Source organism: Trachemys scripta, chromosome 7 (assembly GCF_013100865.1).
Source record: "Trachemys scripta elegans isolate TJP31775 chromosome 7, CAS_Tse_1.0, whole genome shotgun sequence".
Lineage (NCBI taxonomy): Eukaryota > Metazoa > Chordata > Testudines > Emydidae > Trachemys > Trachemys scripta.
In genome coordinates this window covers 40,423,884-40,450,418 of record NC_048304.1, presented here as the reverse complement: position 1 = coordinate 40,450,418, position 26,535 = coordinate 40,423,884, and the positions used below count along the sequence as shown (strand labels likewise).

The 26,535-nt window shown below is 39.5% G+C and overlaps 1 protein-coding gene across 8 annotated transcripts in view; it reads left to right on the top strand.

Annotated features, from left to right (window-relative positions):
• Positions 1-26,535, top strand: part of ATP2B2 (ATPase plasma membrane Ca2+ transporting 2) — a 541,726-nt gene that overhangs the window by 437,192 nt on the left and 77,999 nt on the right. For all 8 annotated transcript variants that reach the window (XM_034775811.1, XM_034775816.1, XM_034775812.1 and 5 more), the window contains 2 exons: positions 7,482-7,723; positions 8,458-8,692. In XM_034775811.1, the coding sequence (XP_034631702.1) occupies positions 7,482-7,723; positions 8,458-8,692 (477 nt within the window). The remainder of the gene's footprint in view (positions 1-7,481; positions 7,724-8,457; positions 8,693-26,535) is intronic.

Below are 26,535 nucleotides of genomic sequence, written 5' to 3'. Positions count from 1 at the left end.
GTCGGAACACTTAAAGGAGTCTCTTTAGCACTGTGCATAAATGCTGAAAAATCATTAAACTCTTAAAGATTGGCAGTGTTTCTAAGTGCAGTGTTGGCTTTCAATCCAACAAATGAGATCAAATATTATATAAGGGAAATTCAGCTAGTCTATTAGTTCTAATAGAAAGATGATTATGAAACCAGCTCTGAGAAGTTAACTGCTCTTTTTTCAATCCCTTATGATGTTCCCATTTCAAGATGGCTTTTAGGACTTCAATTGAACTGAATTTCCACAACAAGTTTTTTATGTTATGGTGGTAAGATTATTTCAGTTTAGATGGTTAGTCAATAATCTTGTGAGAATTGTAAACTATTATTTCTAATGTATAAAGCAACAGCTTTATTAAGAGTGAGTATTACCTGTATTTTGACTGGTTACCTTTTTGCTGTGAGTACAGAACCCAGAGGCAGTTTATTATCCTTTATTAAACTGTACAATGCCAAAAACTCCTGAAAGACCAGGGACATCTCCGTTAAAAGTTAAATCAATGAAGTTACTTTAGATCTACACCCGGGGTAACTGAAATCAGAATCTGTCCCAAGAAACAGAGAATACTGATACTCATTTCTCAAACAAGCCATTGTAGAATAGGCAGGCCATTAATTTGGTTTTAAGCTGTATATTCCTCTTGTCCCCTGTCTGGTATTGATATAAAACCAGATGAGGTTTCCTCCAGTATCATGCATGAATAAGGCTAAATGTCTGTAATTGAGATCACGGAAGTCACGGATTCCGTGACTTCTGTAGCAGACAGCAGCAGTAGTTTGGGTGTGTAGGAGGGGGCTCAGGGAGGGGGCTCAGGGCTGGGGCAGGGACGTGGGGTGTGGGACAGTGCTTATCTGGGGGAGGGGAGGCTCTCTGGCTCCCACTGACATGTCCCTGCAGCTCCTTTTCAGACGGGTCAGGAGGCTCCATGCGCTGACCACACCTGCAGGCACTGCCCCCACAGCTCCCATTGGCTGCAGTTCCTGACCAATGGAAGCTGCGGAGCCAACGCATGTGGCGGGGGCAGCACATGACCCTCCACCTTGGAGCTGCAGGGACATGCCAGTTGCAGCCAGGTAGTGAGCCTGCCAGTCCCACCCACCTCCCTTCCCCAGCACCAGCAGAGATCCCGGGCCATGCGCCATCACACACACCCGCCAGCATCAGCAGGGCTCCCGAGCTGTGCAGCCCTTTGGCCCACGTTTTAGTTAGGTGTACATAGCAAAAGTCATGGACCGGTCATGGGCCATGAATTTTTGTTTACTGCCTGTGACTGGTCCATGACTTTTACAAAAAAATACCCGTGACTAAAACGTAGCCTTATGCATGAAGGATGCCATTGGTGCATGTGTCCTCCATGTGTTGTTACCTGACACGCAATGTGCATGAGAAGTCATGCTAGGGGATGGGGCAGGGACAAGCAAGGGGTTGCCTTTATTCTGGAGATGCAGCACTGACACCTTCCTGTAGAAGTTTTTCTGGGTTTTTTTTTTTTTTTTTTTTTTCTTTCTTTTTTTAAGGTACTTTAGTATGTGGGACTGTAATGTTATCTGTAATGGCACCTTGTTTTTCTTATTTTTTGGTTGTTGTTTTTTTACCTAAAAAGAGAGAGCTGAAATTTTTCAAGGATGCTGATCAAATATGTGCACTTTGCTTACCTAGGGCTGTTCTGGACTTTTGGGTAAATAGGTACCTGAGCATTTTAATTTGCCTTCTCTTTATTGCAACTTCCACAAAACGAAAAATGTGCATTACGTAATTACATATCTGATAATCTATGGCTCCTTATTAGGTTAATAATAAAATTAAGCTATAAAATTTTGGCCTTTAGAGAGTTATGCATGAGTAGAATTTGTCTACTTTCACCCTATTTTCCACCCTGGCTGAAATGTCTTGTAAATAAGGTTTTAGAAAGGAAATGCTAATTCTTTTGTCATCTTTACTTTACTGAAATAAACGTGCACACCAGAGTATTTCTCTAAGACAAGTTGATGGCTTTGATTTTAAATCTAGTGTGTGACTATTTTATCTTTTTTTAGATGACTTCCATTGCAGAGAATTTTAAAACACTAAACCACATTATGCAGCAAGATGGAACATCTCCAGATTTGGCAATGCTATAGATTCATTCAGTTGTCTGAAATTGCTCTCCTTCTGTACTGTATTGGGAATGAAAAAATAACACATCATCTGAACAGACTTGTTTCTCCCAAGTTATCTTTAAATTCTGTGCATTTAGATTTAAATAAAAAAATAAAAAATAAACCTGCATATCCTGGCCATTTTCCCTTGGCTCAGTACACAAAATGTAGAATTTAAATTATTCTATAATTTAAAATGAAAGGATTTTTTTTTTAAATATTTCTCTTCTGTTTGTCTTCCTGTTTTTTTTCTATCACAAGTAGAGCTAACAGAAGCATTCATTATAGATAGAACATACTGGCAAAATTAATTTATTGGATACAATAATAAAAAAGGGGATACATTCCCAACCAGTATTATTCTAACTGAGTAGCTCAACCAGCTGTACATAAAAGCATTTTGTGATCCAACTGAAGACTTTGTAATATGCATGACTCATAGAAATTTAAACTGGAAAGGCTTATGTCACCCTGCCATACTGCTACCAGTATAGGATTGGAACAGGCAAGCCATGAAAACCGAAGTTTAATAAGTACTATAGTGAATCCGGAAGCTTTTGTAACTCCCCAGTCTAACTAAAAGATGGAAGCATTTTTTAAGTCACCTTTAGAGAGTTTCATTTTTAGCTTTAACCCTTCCTTAGGAGCATGTCTACCTAATCAGATATTTAGCCTCTGCCTGCTTCCATATGTATACGAAATTACCACTGAGGATATTCTCATTATTCAGTACATACAGGGATTGTATTTCCATCAACAGATTAATATATGATACTCTCAGGTGCCAGAAGCTGGTTAATGATCTCAGTGGGAGGTAGTATCTTTTGTAATGATATATAGCGCTGGTCCTTCAATAAGTGCTATATAAAAATTGTTAAAATTATAAGTTAAAAAAATATTCTCTTGTGTGTTGATAGGGCACTATTGATAGCACTAATTATGAAATTTAAAGTGGTCTGATGTGATTAAAGATGATATGTTTTGCAGAATACATAGCAGTTCATTTCTGTGAAGCTCTTAGAATAGGTATGTATAACATGTATCCTAACCCTGTCCTGTGTCAATGCTAGCTTTAGAAAAAAGCCTTTTTATGCAGCTGTACTTTGACCTAGAAACATGTTTTGGGGGGTTAAGGTGAAAAATACTGGTTTTAATTGATCAGTACATTTTACAAGTGAATATCTAAACCTGGAGTATTAATATTAACAAAATTACATAAAGGCTTAAATGAACTAACTGAAGGTATTATAGTACATATGGAATAATAAAGGTTACAAGAATTAGACAGACAGACGTATTAGGTCACCTCGCCCATCTCCATTCCAGTGCAAAGATTTTACCAAGCAATATATAAGCAAACATTGTTAATAGCCAAAATAGCTTGTAATGTGGTCTAGAGGTTGAGACGGATTTCTATGCACAAATCATAATTAAAAGACTTTCTAGTATCTTTCATATAATGCAAAAGATCAACAGAGCATTTCCAGTTAATTATTCATTAGATAGTCCCTTTGTCCCTTTTAATTTTGCTCTGAGTTTTATAAACTGCAGATTTAAGCAGGAAATAAACTTACAGAGTGCACAGTTTGAAGTTATAACATCCAGCAGCTTCTGGTATGAACTGTAGAGAGCAATCTGCAAGGAGGCTAGTTTGGCATACAGATTTTGTGGTGAAACAGTATAGGAAAGGAAGTGCTACTGCCAACTCTCACCACCATATGCTTGTTTTAATATAGTATGCAGAGAGTGTGGAGACAGCAGCTGCTAAAGGGGAAAGTGGACACTTGCTAGCAGATTTTAAAATCTTTCTGCATAGTTCATTGTCTGGCTATACTGGATGAAGGACAGGAGACACTGGATGTGGTTTAATGAGGCCGCAGCTTTATTATTAAATGTGGGGGCATACCCAGCAGATAAGTGTACAGTGCAGGTATATGCATAATCATATCAGTATCTACCTGGGGTGCTTCTGTCAGCCCCCTCCCCCTTTCTATTCTGGTCCCCAGCCAACCAGCTGCTGGGACCTTACCATCCCCACCCCTTTGAATGAGGATTAAGGTGGGCTATAAAGGAGGGGGAGTGTTGGCTTCCTGCCATGCCAGTCATAGGAACCCCCCCCCCTGTTTCCGCTGCTTTAACAAACAGCTCCTTTAAATCCTTTACCAAACCATTTATCTGATCTCTGTATCCCTTCCTTACAGAGTACCGGCACTGGACATCCACCCCACTCTTACATAATGAGTTGCGACATCATAGTCTAACTCCCATTCCATGCTCACCTTATCTAAGGGCCCTCTGAACTTGATGTGGGGAAGGCGAATCCCCCTCCCCCCACTTTGGCCAATCTGGCAGTGAGGGATAAATTCTTTCCCAGCTGCCAGAAAAAGGAGTGGCTAGCACAGTGCCCACAGCAGATCCTGACCAAACCTGGTATTTCACCTCTTTCAAGGGTGGTGCTGCTCCCCTGGGTCCAAGTGAAAGAGGGCTTCTCTTGCCTGACTTATACCTGTATCCTCTTCCGTCTCTTCCAGTCACCTGGGGGATGAGTCCGCGTTCATGCCTCTCTGCTCTTAAAGAGGTATACCTCTTACCCTGGAAACTCAAACCATGGCCCCTCCGCTTAAGGAGCGGTCATTTTCATGCTACCAGTAATATTTTTCTTGTTTACCTATTTACATTCAAAACAAGCTGTTAACTAAAATCAAACCTGATTTCAGATCTCAGCTAAGAAGGGGAGTGAGAACTGGGAGGAGGGGGTGAGGAATGGAGAAAAACTTAATATAGACATTACATTTATTTATAGATGTTATAAAATGCAAATAGATGTTTTTCTCAGTATCTATTTGCTAGCTGGTCATGGCACCAAAAACATGCACATGGTTGAAAAATAACCACTGTGTATGTAATCACTGGTTTCTGATGTTTGGTCACCAAGGGCCCTATCCGGCTCACATTGATGTCAGTGTTGAGACTCCTACTGGCTTCAGTGCAGGAGCAAGATCAAGCCACAAATGAGGACTGACTGTGGCAACAGAGTAAGAATCAGTCTGCCTTGATGTCTCTTGATGGAGAACAAAGCTGATTACCATGCTGGTTTGAGATACCAATGGTCTCTATCCCTTTCCAAGAACTGTTTGCCCAGAATGTTAAATCTACCAACTTTTATTTATTAAAGCTATGTATTTTAAAAAATGAAGCAATTTTGTTTATGCTTTGCTTTTTTTCCCCTCTTCATTGTAAAATCCTCTTGGATGCTCAAAAATAATATTTCTTGTTTGACCAGTTGCAGTGTTTTCCAGCTAATGTATTCCTTTTTTCCCACCTGCCCTTCTAACTCTGGTTCATATTATTTGCATTACTGATAGTGTAAGCGCAGCTGAGGAGGTGTTGTTGATTAATTTGAAGGCCTAGAGCTGTCTATATGCATAATATGAGCAAAAATATTTGCAGGATCATGCATAAGTATTAACTGTTGGGTTTTCTTACTAGCAGATTTTTAAAAGTGATTTTTAGAATCCATAGGGGATTTTCAACAACATTATAATGTTACAATAGAACAAATTGTGGGACTCTGATATTGTGCTTGGCAATGTGTTAGCATTTTATGTTGATGCTGAATAAGGTAAAGGAAACAGTCAGATTAAGTGAGTTATGAGGCTTGCAGTTGACAGAAGGAATGCTGTTTTGCTCAGTTAGAAATTTTGTTCATTTTTGAAAAAAGAAACATCTTTGGGACAGAGATTTTTAGCCTGACGTTTTTTTACTTGGCCATAGATGCATTTCTTCCTAAAGCATATAAAGAAATACTCTTGGAGAAAGCTTTTCTGTAAAGGTCACTTATCTATTAGTCTGCTTTAGTCCTAGTCTAGTCTAACTTTATCTACTTGTCCTTGTCTTGTAAATCAATCATTACTGTTTTAGGTGATTCTCTGGGATAATTACATTAAAAAAATACTATGGCTACTCCTGGTGATTCCACTTGTATCATTACTGGATACAGGATTTCAAATCTAAAGTGGGGTGGTTGGTCTGAGATTTCAATTTCATCATTCACCATGATGCTCTTCAGCATACAGCTGTTTCCAAGCAACAATGGTGTCAGAATCAATAACAAAGTAAAGTTTGGACATATTTCTGAATGCAGCAAAGCACTTAAGCAGACTTTTTATTCAGCAAAGCACTTAAGCAAACCATAAGTCTCATTGAAGACAATGACTTAAGCCCTGATTCAGCAAAGAATTTAAGTGTAAGTTTATTTCAAATATTGCAAAACATTGCAAATCAAAATTGTGAAAGGATTTTCCCCACTTCTAGTCCCTATGGATTTAATGCACCAACTTCAGTGATTTCATTGGAGTTTTGTCTACTTATGCGAAGGCTGAATTTGACTTGATAGCTTTGCTGAGTGCAAGATGATTGAAGACCTCAGTAGTCTTCAGCTAATAAACTTGACCACTACAGTCTTTTGGAGCATTATTAATGACCTAACTATTGTTTTTTTTAGCTTTATTACAGCTGATACTCCATATTGTTTCTAATGTTTTCTTTTATTTTGTACTTCTTTTTTTTTACATTAGCAAGGGAGGATTAATATTTTCTAATAAAAATTTTTCTTCTAAGGGTAGTACCATTAAGAATGGCTAGAGTTGCTGGGTTAGTATAATTGTCATAACTTAACCCCCTTTTTTCCATATGAAGCATTTACAGTCTGAAGTAGCAGACTGAAATACTATAGTAACTTATAGATATTTAGAAGTACTTAACTACTGATACAGACATTATGTTCATGGATCACTGGAAATACCATTGATTATTTATTCTTCTGATTAGATGTTGATTTATTTAAAAAAAAATGAGGTTCAAAATTATAGTGGATGAATGTTACTTTAAAACATCCACCACACCATGAAAAACAGCAAAGCAACATGATTCAGAGCAATACAAAGGACAAAAAGTATTGTTCTGTTTGTGAACATACATTGACCCTGAGGAAAATGCATTTATTTTTAATGACACATACCATAACCATCATAAAATCTTGAATGGCCAGAGGGTAAAAAGGTGGAAGAGAATTATACTGGTTATTTAAAAAGAAAAAGTTGCTCCATTATCAAATAGATTATTTTCAGTCTGTTGTAATTCTATAGAATTTCCACTGGCTCTTTAAAATTGGTTGAGTTATGATTTTACTGTAAAGGTTTTAGATCTTAACTAGTAGTCTGGGGCCTCATTATTTATTGGGCTTGAAAAGTAGAGTATACTGTCAAAGGTGAGAAAATGAGGGGCTGAAATCTGATGCCTTCTTCCCTTCAGCCACCAGAAAAGGAAGGTGGCCTGCCTCGTCAGGTTGGCAACAAGACAGAATGTGGCCTGTTGGGGTTTGTCCTGCAACTGAAGCAAGATTACCAGCCTGTTCGGAATCTAATCCCTGAGGAGAAACTCTACAAAGTATACACGTTTAACTCCGTGAGAAAGTCAATGAGCACTGTCGTTAAAATGCCAGATGGCAGTTTCCGAATGTACAGCAAAGGTGCTTCTGAAATTGTTCTGAAGAAGTAAGTGTACTGTGTCTCTTTGCCTTATTTATTGTGACTTGGAGTGATCCCACAGCACTAAAATATATGGGGATTTTGCCACTGACTTCAGTGAGAATAGGATCAAGCCCTTCTTGTCTTGGTTTGAAGTTGGAAACTAAATAATAGTTCCAGGTAATAGGTACTAACCTTATTGCAGGAATATAACATACATTTTACTGTGATTATTCTTTTATCCTTTTTTAAAGTAATCAGTCTTGCACAATTGTCTGGATGGACAATGTCAATGGTCATCTTTCCTGTCTTCTCTTAGCTGCCAAGGGATACTGCAGTTGGCATGTCTCTGCTCTCTCGTCTCCTCTCTCCCCATTAGATTGTAAACAGATGCACTTTTGAAATGTGCTTTTATCATGTAGGGATATAAATCCAAATGTCCTCTTGTTAGCTGATATGAACATATACGACACATTTGGATTAGCAAGTTTTTTTTCAATTTGTTTGTAACTTCCTCACTAATTATGGACCTAATGGAAATTACATAGTCTAACTGAAATGTCAGATATCTGCCCAGCAATTGTAAAAATCATAGGTATATTCTCTTACCTAACATTAGAATAATGAATCTGTTGATTTTGTTTGTGGAGTGCACTAGAAATTAAAACTAACCAAAAAAAAAAGTGTGGTGTTGGATGAAATGATCAGGTATAATGGAAGCCAGAAACCAAACAAATGCAATTCGCATCCTTTTCTTACAGGTGTTCTAGAATCATTAATGCAGCAGGTGAGATTCGTGTCTTCAGACCCCGTGACCGGGATGAGATGGTGAAGAAAGTGATTGAACCCATGGCCTGCGATGGACTGAGAACTATTTGCATCGCATACCGGGACTTCAGCAGCAACCCAGAACCAGACTGGGACAGTGAAAATGACATTTTAACTGACCTGACCTGCATTTGTGTAGTTGGTATTGAAGATCCAGTAAGGCCTGAGGTATGTCACACAAGTTAAAGTGCCTATTATCTGATACTTAAGTATCAATTAAAAGAACTGTATTGAAGTTGTTTATTTTTGTTTAATGTTCTAATTACCATTGTCAATTGGATGACACAAAACTTAGGTGCAAACCGTATAACTGAGAAAAGGCCTTGATTGTTCAGTTGGCATTATTTAATTATAGCAAAAATAGGGTTTTATGAACTATTGCAAGAAAAAGGTGGCAAGATTTTCATTTTGTCTCAGTGGATTCTTTAGAGGAAGTCAGATCAGAAAAGCTCCCCTTGTGAACTGTCATCTAGAAAATAAGGGAGAAACTTTGTGTTAGGCAATGTGTGAGGGTCCAATGTTGAAGTTGTACGAGGAACAGAGATGGGTTCCCCTTGAGAAAATAAGTTGCAGGCATAAGTATGAATTGATATTTGCTTTCAACATAAAATAAATCTACTCTGGAGGAAGTTCTTTTCTCTGTAACAATAATTAACAGCCCTTTGTTACTTTGGCACATCAGTGACTGTACTACAGTTGCAAATGCGGGTTGCCAGATGGCAAGTTGTTTTTAATATTATGTTTGGATGAAGACAACATTTGTCAAGTGTCTTTGCCAGGGAGAGGTTAGCAACTAAAAGGTTAAAAATCCAAACCTAAAATTCACAGATGTTATTCTGCCACCATATGTAAAAAATCGGTTGCATGTGTGAAGTGTCTGCAGAATTATACTTTGTCTTTGGCTGATTTTAGCCTTTATTTGAAAGCTTAAAAAGAAAATAACTTTTTATATAAAAATAATAGAACATAGTAAGAAATAGAGGCACTCTGATGTCATGATAATGAGAATAGTGTTCACTCCCTTTATGTCAGGTTTCAGAGTAGCAGCCGTGTTAGTCTGTATCCGCAAAAAGAAGAACAGGAGTCCTTGTGGCACCTTAGAGACTAACAAATTTATTAGAGCATAAGCTTTTGTGGACTACAGCCCACTTATGCATCCGAAGAAGTGGGCTGTAGTCCACGAAAGCTTATGCTCTAATAAATTTGTTAGTCTCTAAGGTGCCACAAGTACTCCCGTTCTTCCCTTTATGACGACAATGTAGGGGATAGGTTAGGGGATCATTGGTTTGTATCTGATATATCTATATAATGCTTGATTATTAATCATTAAAACAAATGCGGGGAGGATTATTCCCATTTTACAGTTGAGGAAACAGTATAACACAGAGGATAAAGCCAAGGTAAATTAGAAATGCTAAGAGTAGAAATAAGGAATTCCCAACTCCAAGTCACATGCTCAGTCCATTAGATCACACTACTTCTGTGGTATAGAACTAATAACTATAATTCACTTTGGGACCTGACCATCCTTTACAAAGAGAGTGGGATTTTGTGTTGAATGCTGTGGCAGTCTGGTGGCAATCTCTCTCCTTCCTGCCCTTACATCCCATTTAATTTGCATGATAGATTTTTTTAGTAGGTTTCTTAATCATTCTGTTTGAATCCTCCTTGCCTGGATATCAGGTTGGCCGCAATGTTGTACATGTTAGGAAATACTGTGTTGGTTTTTTTTTAATAGAACATCAAATGTACACATTAGGCTGCTCTGAAGGATTATGTGTGAGTCTTATGTTTCCCTGAAATCTGTATAAAGCCAGTATTTCATATTTTATAGTAAAGCTGTAGAAAAATCCACCTGTGTGATAAATTCCCTATTTCTACAGTCATGTGATAAACTGTGATAAAGAAAATTTATTTCATCTATCATCACCTGAACTCTGGCCCCTAATCCTTCTGTCCCCAAACCACACCTGAGATTCCAACTTAAAACAACTTTGATTTTAAAACCAAAACAAAACCTTCCTCTTGTGTCATAAAATGTGGATTAGGTAGAAGCAAGGAGTCAAAATGGCATTTCTGACAGTTTAATGGTTTTATTGGGCTTCATTTGGGATGACCTGCATGACTCACTTATAGTTAATGCAGAAATCCTAAAAGTCATACATTTAAAACCTTCATACATGTGTATTCTATTTATAATCTTGGGTTCTAATCACTTTAAAAGCTTATGAATCCCTTAGAGGGGGTAAGGGGGGAAACCACCTTATTTATGGAGTGCAAATAATGAAAATTGTTCATATGCCCTACTTCAGATAATGGGATTCTGTGTTCTGGAAGATCAGCTTCTGCTTAGCTGAAATGTTAAATCCTGATATAGTTGTTGCATTGGGATTAGAACTTGCATATGTAGGTGCATTGATTCACCTTGCTTCTTGCATATGCAGCATCATCTGTACTTCAGTTCAACTGAAAAGTTTGTGTTTAGATTATACAGACGTTTCTTAGTGGCTTTAAGCACGGGTTTATTTCCATGAAGAATATGCATGATTTCACTTTTGTTATAATTCTGTATACTCTGTTATTTTTACACTTGTAAAAATTGCAGTCTCTCTAGGGGTCCCAGCTTTCCCCTCACTATCTACTTCAATTTGTCTGCAACTAGAACAGTTTGTAAACTCTTAACCTATTTTGAGTCTATCAGCCCCTAAATCTCAGGGCTTACAGTCTCCTTGTTTTCAGAGGCAGCTTGGCATGGGGCTGTTGTCCTTCTGCTATCCCAGACCTTGCTGCCTCCTCTTTCCTCTCTTGTCTCCCTCCTTTATAGCAGGGCTTGTTTCTTTATTGGTCACAGCTGTGGGTGCGTGTCTCCATGATTGGCACTCCTGGCAGCTGCTCAGAGGTGTGATCAGCCTTCCTCTCCCTTCTGCCTGTGCTCAGCCTGGGGTTTGTAAATCCCATTACCCCACCCCAAAAAAGATTCTGGCAGCACATCTATAAAAGATTCTGGGTGTATAATCCTCATCTTCCCTAGTAGTCCTGGCAGAACAGAATCCAAAATGACAAAATATCTTAAGAGAAATCTTCGTTACACTGCAACACAGATCTTCCTTTTTCTTCTAAAAATAACTTTGGCAAAACAAGCTGCCTCCCCTGGAGTTAATAACCATAAATTCTATGTCAGACACTGTCCCATAGGTGTCACTTCTAATATGAATTATTTTTTAAATCAAAATATATAGGTTTGATCCTCAACTGGCGTGAATTGGCATAATTCTATTTAAGCCAATGGAGCTATGCCAGTTTATACCTGCTAACCATCTGGTGCAATTTTCTAATGACTCACTGAAAGATCTCTCATGTAAATAAAGGGGGAGCTTTGCCAGTCCTCAAATTCATTTGCCTCATCTCTTCTTCCACATAACTTACATATTTTCCATTTTATTTAAATATTCTTTCAAGGTGTTTTGTCCTTCTTTTTTAGGCATGCTGACCTCATGCTAATTTCATCAGACACCTTTATGGCCAAAGGTGATAAAATTGCTTTCTTTTTAATACTTGTAACGAACCTGGAACTCATTTCTGTCCATTGTTTTCTGTGCCCTCTTGTATTAAGGGCTTTGGATGTTGCAAAGAGACTGCAGTTTACCTATGCCTAGCTAATATTTTGTTAGCTTATCTTTCTTGCTCAGAGCCAGACAAAAGCAAAGGCAATTCCCTGTCCGACTGTGTGGACTAAATGTGAATTCAGTGTTTGTGTGTTGCTTTCTTTTCGTATTTCTGCAAGCACTGAAGTAGTGTCAAAGAACTCTGGCTTTGATGCATTGTTTATTGATGTTCCCTTGGGGTACTTGTTTATTATAAGATACGAATGGGTACACTTATGATGATGATGCAGGACCTGATTACTGAAAATAGCCCATAAAGAAACAGTAGGTAATTATCAAAGGGATATATTACATATTTTTTCCATTCCATTATAGGTTTGGCAGCTTTTAGATGAAATGCAGTGCAGTCAGCATTAGACTTATAGTGTTGGTCACCAAATTGCTTATTCATTGTATAATGAATTGGAAGTTGTTTCTGATTTTAATTATTGTGGCTAAGCATCTATAACAAGCTAAAACTTTACTTTTAAAAAAATTTTGCTCATTATCCTTATTACTGCTGACTTTGGAAACCATAATTTCATTGTTTAGTGGTATATTTAGTTGGCACTGTAATGCAGAGCTCATTTCACCAACTTAAAAATTATTTACATTTCCTAATGACAGGTTTCAGAGCAGCAGCCGTGTTAGTCTGTATCCGCAAAAAGAACAGGAGTACTTGTGGCACCTTAGAGACTAACAAATTTATTAGAGCATAAGCTTTCGTGGACTACAGCATCCGAAGAAGTGGGTCTCTAAGGTGCCACAAGTACTCCTGTTCTTTTTACATTTCCTAAAATATCTCCCTTGCACCGTTCTGTTAAGAGAATTGTGCTCCCATGGATGGTGTTTGTTGAAAATCTTTCTGAGCCTGCTCCAGAAAATTACTATAACCACTTTTTATTTAACTGAGAGCGGAGGTTAATTCCCTTTATGCAATTAAAAGATAAGGATAAAAATAGTGTAAAGTAGTTTATGTACTGCTTGATCTTCTGAATTCAGTGGCTAAAAAGATTTTCTTGAATGTTAATAAAATAGCCTATTCAACAATTTTTTGGCCATTTGTCTTGACCAAAACCATTTTGTTTTTCAGAGAATGTACTGAGCTCTTGGATTGTGACTGGTCCCCAAAATTTCATAGGATTTTGGTTTTAAAGGTTTTGTTTTGGCCCATTTCTATAAATCTAATAAAATAATATAGTCTTTGTGATAGGCTCTGGGGTTATTACACTTAAATTATAAATAGGAGACAACAATGTATATTTTCATAAAAGAATTTTTAAATATTACAGTGGTTCTATGCATGAGTGTTACTCATTATCAAAGTGCCCTTAATGTGCATATTACAAATGGATTTTAATTGGGTTTTTTTCTTTAGAATGGGAAACTCTGGGCAATTCTGTTTACAACTAAATTTCAAAAAAAAAGAATGGTTACCTTACAGTACTGGTGGCTTCTCAAGTTGTTCTGTCCAGGTGGATCCCACTCTTGGTGTGCATGTGCCCCATGCACACAGGGTTGGAATCTTTTAATCAGCAGTGTCCATTGACGCATATGCTCTGCAGAACCTCGAGGGCATAACAGTGGTCCCATAAAATGGTCTCAGCTGCCGGTCAGAATATTGAATAAAAATACTCTGTTGCAGTAGGGAAGGAGGGCAGATTGTGAATGAAGCTGGTTTTTGATGATTTTTTTTTTGGGGGGGTCAGAAAATGCCAAATTATCAAAACCGGATATTTTAGGGGAAATGTTCCGTTTCAATGGATTTCCTGTTGAAATTTTTTTTTGAAAAAAGTTTTGAAATTGACATTGAACAGTTCAATTTTTTGGTTCACAATGACTTTTCAATTTGAAATTTAAGTTAACTTATAATAAGAAAAAGAGAGGTTTAAAATAAAAAAATTCAAAATTATTGAAACTAATAATTGAATTGACTGAATGCAAATATTTTTACGGATTTTTCAGTTCATGCAAATTTCAAGATTTTTGATTTTTCAGAATTCTGATCTTACCACTCCCAAGAAGAAATACGTCTTGAGAAAAAGGAGCTGATCTTGCCTCTCCTTGCCTGTTTATTAAATACATTGCTTATATTGCTGTGGTATTGTCTGTTATGACCTGAGTGGTTTTTCCTTATAAGAGATGTAGGAACAATTTGCATGTCAGACTTATTGCTCCGAGTTCCAAAACATTTATCTCTAAATGGGAGTCTGAAGGGGGTCACAGTCTGAGAGTCTGAAAATGATCCAGATGTACTTCTTAGAGGCATCTATTATCCTATCCGTGTCTTGCTGAAGAATGGGGAAATGAAAAGGTATGCTGTGACAAGCATTGTGTGCATCATTCCACCAGCGAAGAGGTGGTAGGACTTGTTCAGGATCTGTTACCTGCAAATTCAGCCACCTCTAAAAGGCTCTGAGGTAAAGTTTGGCATATGGTATTCTGAAAATACATTATGCCACGGGTCCCAGTAACATGAGACAGACGTGGGTGAGATGATTTTCCCAAAATTGAACAAATGTCGAGGTAAGGGTAAATATGAACACACTGTCTCCTTAAATGGGCAGCTAAAAAAAGGGGGGGGAAGGGATAGAGAATAAGATGGAGAATATCTTATTGCCCTTTATAAACCATGGTACGCCCACATCTTGAATACTGCGTACAGATGTGGTCGCCTCATCTCAAAAAAGATATACTGGCATTAGAAAAAGTTCAGAAAAGGGCAACTAAAATGATTAGGGGTTTGGAACAGGTCCCATATGAGGAGAGATTAAAGAGGCTAGGACTTTTCAGCTTGGAAAAGAGGAGACTAAGGGGGGATATGGTAGAGGTATATAAAATCATGAGTGGTGTGGAGAAAGTGAATGAGGAAAAGTTATTTACTTGTTCCCATAATATAAGAACTAGGGGCCACCAAATGAAATTAATGGGCAGCAGGTTTAAAACAAATAAAAGGAAGAAATTTTTCACACAGCGCACAGTCAACCTGTGGAACTCCTTGCCTAAGGAGGTTGTGAAGGCTAGGACTATAACAGGGTTTAAAAGAGAACTAGATAAATTCATGGAGGTTAAGTCTATTAATGGCTATTAGCCAGGATGGGTAAGGAATGGTGTCCCTAGCTTCTGTTTGATATAGGGTGGAAATGGATGGCAGGAGAGAGATCACTTGATCATTACCTGTTAGGTTCACTCCCTCTCGGGCACCTGGTATTGGCCACTGTTGGTAGACAGAATCCTGGGCTGGATGGACCTTTGATCTGACCCAGTATGGTCATTCTTATGTTCTTTGGGGCAGTGGAGGGACTAAAAAGGAGGACTTTGAATTGTTAACATATAGCCGTTACCACAAAATATAAATACTTCTTGTGAGCTGGATGCATAGACATATTTACTTGAGCTAAATAAATCATGTCCTTCAAAAGATAATTTCTCCATCACCATCTGGACTTTTTTGGGGATACCAGGCACAACCAACCACGGGGTTCTCTTCATTGTGACACCAGTAGCTATTGATCTTGTGGCTGTGTCAACACCATCCAGTGCTGCTTGTAAAGTCATTTTAGCAATTAAAGCATACAGAGAAGACTTAAAGAACTGGGAAACTTCATTTCATTAAAGATATTCATCCTTGGCTAGAGAAGCCCGGTTAGTTGGAAATTCTGACCTTTAAACTAGCAAAGGAGTATATCTTGCGGGAAGGATAGCTCAGTGGTTTGAGCATTGGCCTGCTAAACCCAGGGTTGTGAGTTCAATCCTTGAGGGGGCCACTTGGGGATCTGGGGCAAAATCAGTACTTGGTCCTGCTAGTGAAGGCAGGGGGCTGGACTCGATGACCTTTCAAGGTCCCTTCCAGTTCTAGGAGATGGGATATCTCCATTAAAAAAAAAATCATCTTTCTTCCAAAAAGAGCGAACTTTTTGATTCCTTATCTTTTGTGACAGACTTCGGTGGAGCAGGATGTCTTGATTTTTCATTTCTAGCCATAAATGAACCAATACTTCTGGAACTGGGTGAATATAGAAATACTCAAAACCCTTTTTGAGGAACTTGTTATTGACAGTCCACTTGCTTTGATGTAGCAGAGATGGAAGGTGGGGGTCTGCCAAAGATTTTTGGTTGGGTCTAGAATCCCCCCATTAATGGGCATTGCTAAACATAACTGGGTATAAGATATCCAACACTTTGTATGATTTTTTTTCTTGGATTATTTATAGTGTATCAGCCATCCTTTTAAGGAGCTTTGAAGTTTTAAAATCACCCATCATAAATGGCACTGATGAAGTGACCGCTTCATCTGCTGAAGATGAAGCAAATTCCAACGGAGTCAAAGGATCTCCCTGCTGATCAAATTATCACCCCCTCACTTTGTATTTCTTGGCCCTGTGCCCACACATCTTCCCTTTGGGATGACTAAACCACTCTTTGAGGTTCCCTGGTGGTGGTGATTTACCCATAGACCTAGGGTGACTGATACTATAGTGGGCAGAATGCTGTGAACGAGGGCCAGTATGGCTGGAATTGAAACCCATAAGGATACAGCATGAGGCGTCAAAGAGGGGCCAAACCTGAAGGGAGCTGTGACCCCGTACACCAGGCTGCCACACCTTGAGCAAAGAGCTGGGTCCAGCCCTGTGGGACGGGAGCTGCTGCTGCAGGGTGAGTGTGGGCTGGGCTCATACTCCAAGGCACTCTCTTCCTTGCCCCTATGGGTATCCCCTCCTCACCAGGTCAGAGCTAGGATTGTGGTGCCACGGCAGAAGGTGCTGCTGCAGGTTGGTGGCAGTTTAGTTTGGTGCACCCATTGAGTCAGGAGAGTGGGATCCACGTGGACAGATATCCAAAGAAGAACTTTATATACAGTGACATAATCACCATATTCTGGTGGTCTGTTGGGATGGTCTGTGATCATCACTGTTGCTTTATGTCACTATTTGCCATTTGCTCAGCTAATTTAATGTGAGCTAATGATTTGACATGCTTTGATTCTGATCAGTGGAGGCCAAGCTGTCAGGACCAGAATGAGTGCAGTCAGACCTACTGGTTGGAACAGGAGTCAGGAGTCAAGCCGAGTCAGATTACTGGTAGGTCAGAGCCTGAGATGGGCCAGAGGGTGAACCAAGAGTCAGGCATCAGGAGGCAGGCTTAATTTGTAATGAAAGAGGTACCCGGGGCTTTAGCAATTTTTTTATTTTCATAACTGACGTGGCAAGCCCAGAGGTGCTGGGGCTGTGAACTGCCAAGCCCTGGCACACATTAAGCACTGGAGTCATGCTACCAGTAGGTCAGAGTCCTCGACAGGCCAGAAGGTAAACGGAGAATCAGATGTGACGGGTTGGGTCACAGAGACCCCCTTCAGACTGCCACCTGATATGCTGAGACTACCTCTGAGCTCGTTTTCCCTGGCAGCTTCAGATTTGTTGAGCCAGATCCGCTAGCCTGCTGCAAACACAGACCCAACTCTGAACCATGTCCCCCAAAAGCTGCAGGCTCAATTGAAAACAGCTTAAAAAGTGCTCCAGTCTCCAGCACCCGGATACCCAGTTCCCAATGGGGTCCAAACCCCAAATAAATCCGTTTTACTCTGTATAAAGCTTTTATAGGGTAAACTCATAAATTGTTCACCCTCTATAACACTGATAGAGAGATATGCACAGCTGTTTGCTCCCCCAGGTATTAAGTGGTTCCAAGTAATAACAGACAGAACAAAGTAAATTACCAAACAAACAAAATAAAACAAAAACATGCAAGTCTAAGCCTAATACAGTAGAAAACTAAATGCAGGTAAATCTCATCCTCAGAGATGTTCCAATAGGCTTCTTTCACAGACTAGACTCTTTCCTAGTCTGGGTCCAGCAATCACTCACACCCCCGTAGTTACTGTCCTTTGTTCCAGTTTCTTTCAGGCATTTCTTTGGGGTGGAGAGGCTATCTTTTGAGCCAGCTGAAGACAAAATGGAGGGGTTTCCAGGGCCTTTTAAATTCTCTCTCTTGTGAGCGGAAACCCCTTTGTTCTCCTGTACAAAATCACAGCAACAAGATGGAGTCTGTAGCCACCTGGGCAAGTCACATGTCTATGAATGATCCAGCTTTTTGCAGGCCGCTGCCATTGTTTACATGTTAGTTTGAACATTCCCAGGAAAGCTCAGATGTGGATTGGCATCTCCCAAAGTCCATTGCTAGTTAAGTACTCCCAATTATTGACCAAATCTGACTTATGTGCTCCCTACAACAAACACTTTAAATACAAGCATAGAGCCAAAGCTCATAACTTCAGATATAAAAATGATACATGCATACAAATAGGATGAATATATTTAGTAGATCATAACCTTTGCAAAGATATGTTACGTGGCATATCTGGCATAAAACATATTCCAGTTATGTCATATTTACACTCATAAGCATATTTCTTTAAATCATTATGGTGGGCAACATCACATCAGGTATCAGAAAGCAAGAAGGGTCAGGTTACCAGGAGATCAGGGTGGTGTACCAGGTTATAGACAAATAGCAAAGTTGAGGACAAACTGGGGTTGGAAGCCATAGTCTAGGGTCTGTTGCAAGCAGGGTCAGGAGCAGAGATGGGTAGGCAGTCAGTGGTGTTTCTCAGACAGCTCCCCTTCATGGTTTCCTGGTTTAAGTACTGGCATCAGCCAATCAGGGGGCTGTGAGGGGTTCCCACTCAGGTTCTGCTGGGCAGTACTCCCTGCGGAGCGCAGCCTCACATGATCCTCCTAGCCTTCTTGAACTACCTAGCCTATGTGTCCTCTGGCAATGCGGAAGCATCGGTGGCCCAGAACTCCCTTGGTCCCAGATTCTAGCTCAGTGTGTTCTAACACAAGCTCTTTTCAACGGGGGCGGGGGAAGGAATAGATAATTTTAACTTGTCATAGCACATTACAATATCCTGATAGTTCTTTCTAATTTGAATTCTATCATATTATAGTTTTCAAGCCAAACACAAAAGCAATGTTCTTCATGAAAATTTATATTGTCATAGTCTATTTTATATAATTTCTATAACAGTTATGTTATCGTTCATGCAAATCAGTTATCCTGATATGCTTGCATCAGATGGGGAAAATCTTTCCTCTACTCCATCTGTGTGTGTAAGTGAATCTTTCAAGCCATGTCATGCACATAGTTAAATTGCTTCTATATCATGACATTAAACATTTCCTGTCCATTAAAAATAACATTTCTATAAAATGCTATAAAATCTAAAAGAATTTATTAGTTGAGTCCCTCATTTTCTATGAAATATTGCAGAGTAGAGTTGAGCAAACCTCTTTTGATAACAAACTAGCAGATCATTTACCCTCTTCACATCTATCATATTTTACTATTATTTTATATTATAATGAATTATAAGTCCAATAAATCTGCAAGTATATAACAATATTATGTGTCTTATTAACATATTGTTAAGAAAATAGCATTTTAAGTTAAACCATTTTAGGATTCTATTATTGTATGATGGACCCAAGGAATGGGTTGCAATGTGATTTGACAGTTATTTTTTAAATGATCTGAAAACTCTCATTTTATGTGACTGTTATTAGTGTGTTTTTGTGAGAAAACTGTTTCTGCTCTCCTGTCTCATGGGGAATTATTTCTTATGAGCCTGAAGTAAAAAAATGAATAGTGATGCTAACAATACGGAGGTCAACTCTGATGTCTGTTTAACAGATCAAAGAAAATGAAGTCAGAAAAACATTTTATTTCCAAACAATTATTTAACTAATTAATTGAATTCCTCATAATTAAATGTTGAAATATGTTGTAACATTTTCCATATGTTCATTTCAAAGCATTCAGTAAAATTTACGTCCTTTCAAAATTTCAACAAGCATTTGCCAAAAAACTTCAGATGATTCTAGGCTCATGTTTTTTCCAATCCATTTTTTAATTTTAATATGGTACTAACAATGGAGTAATGAGTCATTTAAAAATTCTGTTCAAATTACTAAAAACTCTTAGAAGTCCCTAACTCATTGTAAAACAAAAGTTGCCAAAATGTCTTGGAACAGACATTTTATTTCAGGAAAAAAAACCTGCAAAAAACATGTTCTTCTGGGATAGCTCCTTAGGAAGGAAATAGCTGACTTTTAGTTAAAGGATAATTAGGTGAGAATTTGCCATTACAGCCCCAAATTGCCATGTTTGTTGTTTCTAGCAGAGACTCCATTAATTTAGCAGAACAAAACTGACAGTATCATGTAGAAATGTCATGGCCCATCAAGAAGAGCTCAATGTAAGCTTGAAAGCTTGTCTGTCTCACCAACAGAAGTTGGTCCAATAAAAGATATTACTCAGCCACCTTGTCACTGCACCTCAAAGCATTTTAGAAGACCATACTGTGGGAGGAAAAGACAGAAAAGCGAAGAATATTACTATAAATGTGCCTTTTAATTAGCTTAATATTGGTGGAAGTCATGATTTATCCTGCAAGAAATGGCAAGTCATGGAGCTGTGATAAAAATAATGAAAAGTCATAACTCTGACAACTTGTTCAGGTATTTGTTTTAAAATTAAATGACAGTTTAGAGGGAAAGCCTCATTTCCTCTTTTCCTAAGATGCTCCTGGGAGTTAGCACAGGTGAAAAAATAGCCTCTACTACTTTCACAAACCTATGGATGGTTTGGTCATGGATTGCTACAGTTTATTCATACGCAACAGTGGCACTCAACCTCTGCAGTGCCGAAGGTCCCGTTGGCACCTTTCTTGGCGGGTTTGAGAGCTGTGCCTATTATGAATATATACATCTCTATCAGATTTATTTTTAAAAAAGCCTACAGCTAATGTAAAAAGCCTGCTTGTAGTTGCATTACCCTCAATAATAAATAGAAATTGTTTGGATGAATTCAGCAGCAATAAAATCAAGCTATTGATCAGCTTTGTCTTTCTCTCTTGCCTGAGAGCTAGTAGGCAGGGACCTGGTTCTGAGTGTTGTATACTCCTATATGTAGGTTCACCCACTCAAAAATTCTCTTATTTACCTGTACTGGTTAATTCTCACACACTTCTATATCTTCTCCCCAAGCTGTGCTGTACATCTTTTATGTTTTGTTGGGTTGGGTTTTGTACTTGATGTTACATTTAGAAATATTCAAGAAGGCAAGCAACTAAAACAGTGTCTTGTACCTGTAGAGATCTGTCTCTGAATTTTGAGACAACCTCCCTGAGCCAGGGTTAATGAATCTTATTCACACGCCAAACACTCACCCATGACTTACACCAATTTGCCAACTTGCACCTACGGTACTATCGTTTACATCACATCTCAATTTGGCCCATTGTTTGTCAACAGATTCAGATAGAGATTGCTGCATCAGGCTACTTTACGCTTACATCCAGAAAGCTTTCTGTGCATTCATAGATGCTAGAAGCTTGATTCTTTGTAAATGTAAGCTTAGGTTCTGTGGAAACAGGTTGGAGATGTGTCTATTTCTACTGCCCACTCAGTCTGCCAAAGCAGTCTCTTACCTACATAAATAAAAAAGAAACTATGAGCAATATTTTAAGTCTAGTTACTCTACACAGAGTTAAACTAGATACCGCCCACCAGCTGTCCAAAAATAAGAATAGAGAAAATAGCATTATATCTTTTCTTAGATATTATTTTGATGTGCATATGAAACTAGGTTCTGCCTCCGTGAACTTGCTTAATAGAACTGGCATTTCGAATACAAGCCTTCATTTTCTCTTTTTCACAGTGGTACTATCATTTTCCTCCTTTGTGTCCCATATTCTATTTCTGGCTTTCAAACTGTCATCTCAATCTCTCACATCCAGTAAGTGAGGGAGTCAAATTGTTCAAAACTGCTGCTAAGGTCATTTTAAATTTACAAGCAGGACATATGCAGAATAACAAAACCTGGTAACTCAGTCAATCATTGGGAGCCAGCTACGCAAGTTGCAGATTGCTTATGAGCTTAATTGGTACTATTTTCCAATGCTACCATATCTTCAGGTTGACCAAAAGAGGTTTCCAGCCCAGACTCACAGCGGGAGGTGGGAATGCTACTTGTAAGTCATAGATACATAGGTCATAGGCAGATAAACTTCTGTCTGTTATTCATTCTTTTTTTCTTGACTGTTAATGCTATTACATTATTTGTACTGACTGAGAGTCATTCTGTAAACAGCAGGTATTCTTGACATATCCTGACGGTGGAGTGGTTTACTTAGGGCCCATGAAAAGCTCAGATTCATTACTCTTATAGCCCAGCTTTTATTTTAGTGATCTGCATTTTGGCTCACCTAGTTATGGCTCACTCTGGTTTATCAGGTAAATGGAAGAGAGAAGAACAGCGCAAATGACCACATGGGCTGTCACACCCGCCAAGTGAGCATCTGTCTGAATTCCTTTAGAAGCATTAGGCTTATTTCTAATTCTACCATGTTAGTGAATGTTGTTACTTTTTTGGAAGGAAAAATGTCTGTGTAATGATGTAAATGTCAAAGTGTCCCATGCTATACAGGAAGGTGAAAACCGTTGCAGTGCACGTAACCAATTGTGCAATGTTGAATGTGATGGAAAAATTCCTTCCCAGCCCCTTTTGTTATCGGTTTATTTCCTGAAGCATGAGATTGGATTATCCTCTTAGGTTACATTGACTTCTAGAGTGTTCTTATTTCTACAGTAAAGTTAGAGCATAGCAAATAGCATTGGATTTTCAATGATAAATAGTAATGCAGGTAGAAAATGAATGTCCTGCATACTAATCAGTGGATATCCATTTTCTGATATATATTCAAACTCAATGATGTTAGTGCACTATATCTTGAATAAAATGAACTGTGCCAATAACACACAAAATGTTTTAAATGTAAACTGAATTGTTTTTTAATTCACAGTCTTCGACCTATCATTTTCTGTTGTATTTCTTTCACTAGAAAATCAGTGGGATTATATAGATATGCTTGTCAATATTGCTCATGAAAGCCAGATTTAGTCGCAACAGAATGTCATTATCAGCAGCTCAGCTGGAGGGATGACAGTTGTTTACAAATAAGCAGTCATCAGTGTTTATGATAATTTATTCTAATATAGGTTATACGTTATGCCATATGGATTGGAGAAGTTAGAGACATGGATGCAGTATCTAACATAGCATAACAATCAGGAAGTCCAGGCCATTCGTAGTTATTTTAGGCAACTAAGTGACCTTCAGAATGTTTGTAGGTGCAGTTTTGATCAGCACCCAAAAATTCAGATGCATATCAAAGTTGTGCTCATCTTTTGGGATTTCTCTCTGCAACTATCAAACTTATCTTCCTCTCTACCCAGATGAGCCTCACTTTGTTTAGCATGAGGCATCTCTTCACCTGTTTTGTATCTGCCTGCTGTATCTGCTTGTAGGGTGGAGGAGTTCAGTTGCCGATTGCTGTCTCATAGATCTCCATATTCAGGTGAACCCCAGGGTCCTTCTTTCCCTTCTCTGTCTTAAGAGAAATTAAGGGAATCATGGGAATTAGAAAGGAAGGAAAAGCTCTGTTGAAGACACTTCCTTTTGTGATAGTCATAGCATATACTGTTTAAGTATCAACAGAACTTTCTTTTAAGTACTGTAAATTCATTTCTCAGAACTTATTTACCCTAGAGAAAATCTTCACATCCTTAAATAAGGATGATAGGAGGAGAGTACAGGACATAGAGGAAACATTATAAATACTTTTTTTTTCTGATGCTCAGCTCAACAAATTGCTGTTCTGTTTGTCTCATGGGCCCAGTTGTAGCTTGAATAGCTTCTTAGTGACACATACTATATTGTAGGAGAAAGCAATATGATATAAAACACAGCATAGCCAAAATGTGTATTCCTCATCTTTTAACTTTTGAACTACAATATCATATAGTGAGCTATGGAGAATTTATGTGAAATCTCCTCTTTTTTTAATAATTAGGCAGAGTGCTTTTAATAATATTGAAATCAACCATGGTGAGCTAATGAATGCCATTGGTCAGAAACTTGGTTCACCATTTTGCATATTCCTCAATTATTAACATCTTATGCTATAGCGTACCTATTTAATTATAATGGCCTGAAAGCTTATAAGGTGACGTAAATAAGCTTTTCTTCCTCTATCAGCAGTATTATCTGTGTGGGTGCATATGTCAGTTTGAGTTCCAAATGACTCTTGATGCCTTTAGAGAATCTCATTGAAATGAACATTTAGATCAGAAGGAAGATAATTTTTGGGTGTGCAGAAAAAGCTTATGCTGAGTCTTTTCATATTTTATTGTAACAAGGCATCGTGGGGTGTGCACTGTTGTCTAGAAGTTGGGCATTTTGACTGTGCCGTGAAACAGGAAGCTAAATAAATATTCTATTGGCCACTGAGATAAGCCTGTGTGTCCTGGAATGACATACCACCATTATAAACTGCATCTGCATTATTATTAGGGCTGTCAAGCGATTAAAAAAGTTAATCGCGCAATTAATCACACTGTTAAACAATAATAGAATACCATTTATTTAAATATTTTTGGATGTTTTCTACATTTTCAAATATATTAATTTCAATTAGAATGCAGGATACTAAGTGCTCACATCATATTTATTTTGGATTACAAATATTTGCACTGTAAAAAACAAAAGAAACAGTATCTTTCAATTCACCTAATACAAGTACTGCAGTGCAATCTCTTTATCATGAAAGTGTAACTTACAAATGTAGATTTTTTTTTTGTTACATAACTGCAATAAAAAAAACCAGTGTAAAACTTTAGAACCTACAAGTTCACTCAGGCCTACTTCCGCCAATCGCTCAGACAAACAAGTTTGGTTACAATTTGCAGGAGACAATGCTGCTCACGTCTTGTTTACAATGTCACCTGAAAGTGAGAGCAGGTGTTCGCATGGCAGTGTTGTAGCCAGCATTGCAAGATATTTATGTGCTAGATGTGCTAAAGATTCATATGTCCCTTCATGCTTCAACCACCATGTACAAGAGTTTGCCGGGGCTCGACCCTCTCCGGGGCGGCGGGCAGCCACACCGGCTCACTACACACCGGTGAGGTGGGGAAACTTGTCCAGCCGTGGGTCTCCCTCGGCAGCTCTTGCTGTAGCTAGAAGAACACAGTAAGCCTGGCCCTGCTCAGGGCGGGCAAAAAGACTTTGTCAGGAGCTCAGGCCCTCAGTCAGGGCTGAGCCACAAGCAAGAGTGTTTAGCCCAGGCCATAGATCAGGGCAGGGCAACAAACACTGAGTCAGGAGCTCAGACCTCAGTCAGGGTTGAGCAACAATAGTAGGCCCAAGCCTCAAAAGGCCTGGGAGAGGGGGAGACTGCCACCCACGGGTTGGGTGGCAGGGGGGACGCAGGCCCTCCCACTCCACTGCGTCCCAGCCTGGGGCCCTAGCAGCAGCAGAAGGTCTGCTGCTTAGTCAGTGGGGATCCTGGCCGCAACACCCTGACATAGGCTCTGGCAGTGCTGCAGCCAGACTGGGGTTGGCTGCCCCCAGGCTACTTCCACACTCCCCCTCGGGGCCTACCTGGGGGCTGGTGTCGGCCTCGGGGAGATCCTGGACCATGGGTTCGTCAGGCCAGGGATCGTTCGGCAAGTCCGGCAGCTCCTCCGGGTAGCGGGCACAGGGCAGGCCCGGCAGCTCCTCTGGGTAGCGGGTGCAGGGCAGGCCCGGCGGCTCCTCTGGGTAGCGGGTGCAGGGCAGGCCCGGCGGCTCCTCCGGGTAGCGGGTGCAGGGCAGGCCCGGCGGCTCCTCCGGGTAGCGGGCGCAGGGCAGGCCTGGCGGTTCTTGGCGGCTACCCTGGGCCGCGGAAGTTTCCCATCCCCGAGCTAGGCTGGAGACGTCTGGTCTCTCCGGCGGCTGGGGCCTGACTGAGCTCTGAGGGCGAGCCTTTGTACTTCTGGGTCGCCGCCTGACCCCCTGAGGGGCGGGCTCAGGGCTCCCTAACGCCGCACACTCTGGCCTCCGGATGGGCTCTTCCCCCTCCGAGACAGCGGGGAGCCCCACCGGCTCACTGCACACCATTCCAGAAGACATGCGTCCATGCTGATGACAGGTTCTGCTCGAAAACGATCTAAAGCAGAGCAGACCGACGCATGTTCATTTTCATCATCTGAGTCAGATGCCATCAGCAGAAGGTTGATTTTTCTTTTTTGGTGGTTCGGGTTTTGTAGTTTCCACATTGGAGTGTTGCTCTTTTAAGATGTCTGAAAGCATGCTCCACACCACATCTCTCTCAGATTTTGGAAAGCACTTCAGATTCTTAAACCTTGGGTTGAATGCTGTATCTAACCTTAGAAATCTCACATTGGTACCTTCTTTGCGTTTTGTCAAATCTGCTGTGAAAGTGTTCTTAAAACGAACATGTGCTGGGTTATCATCTGAGACTGCTAT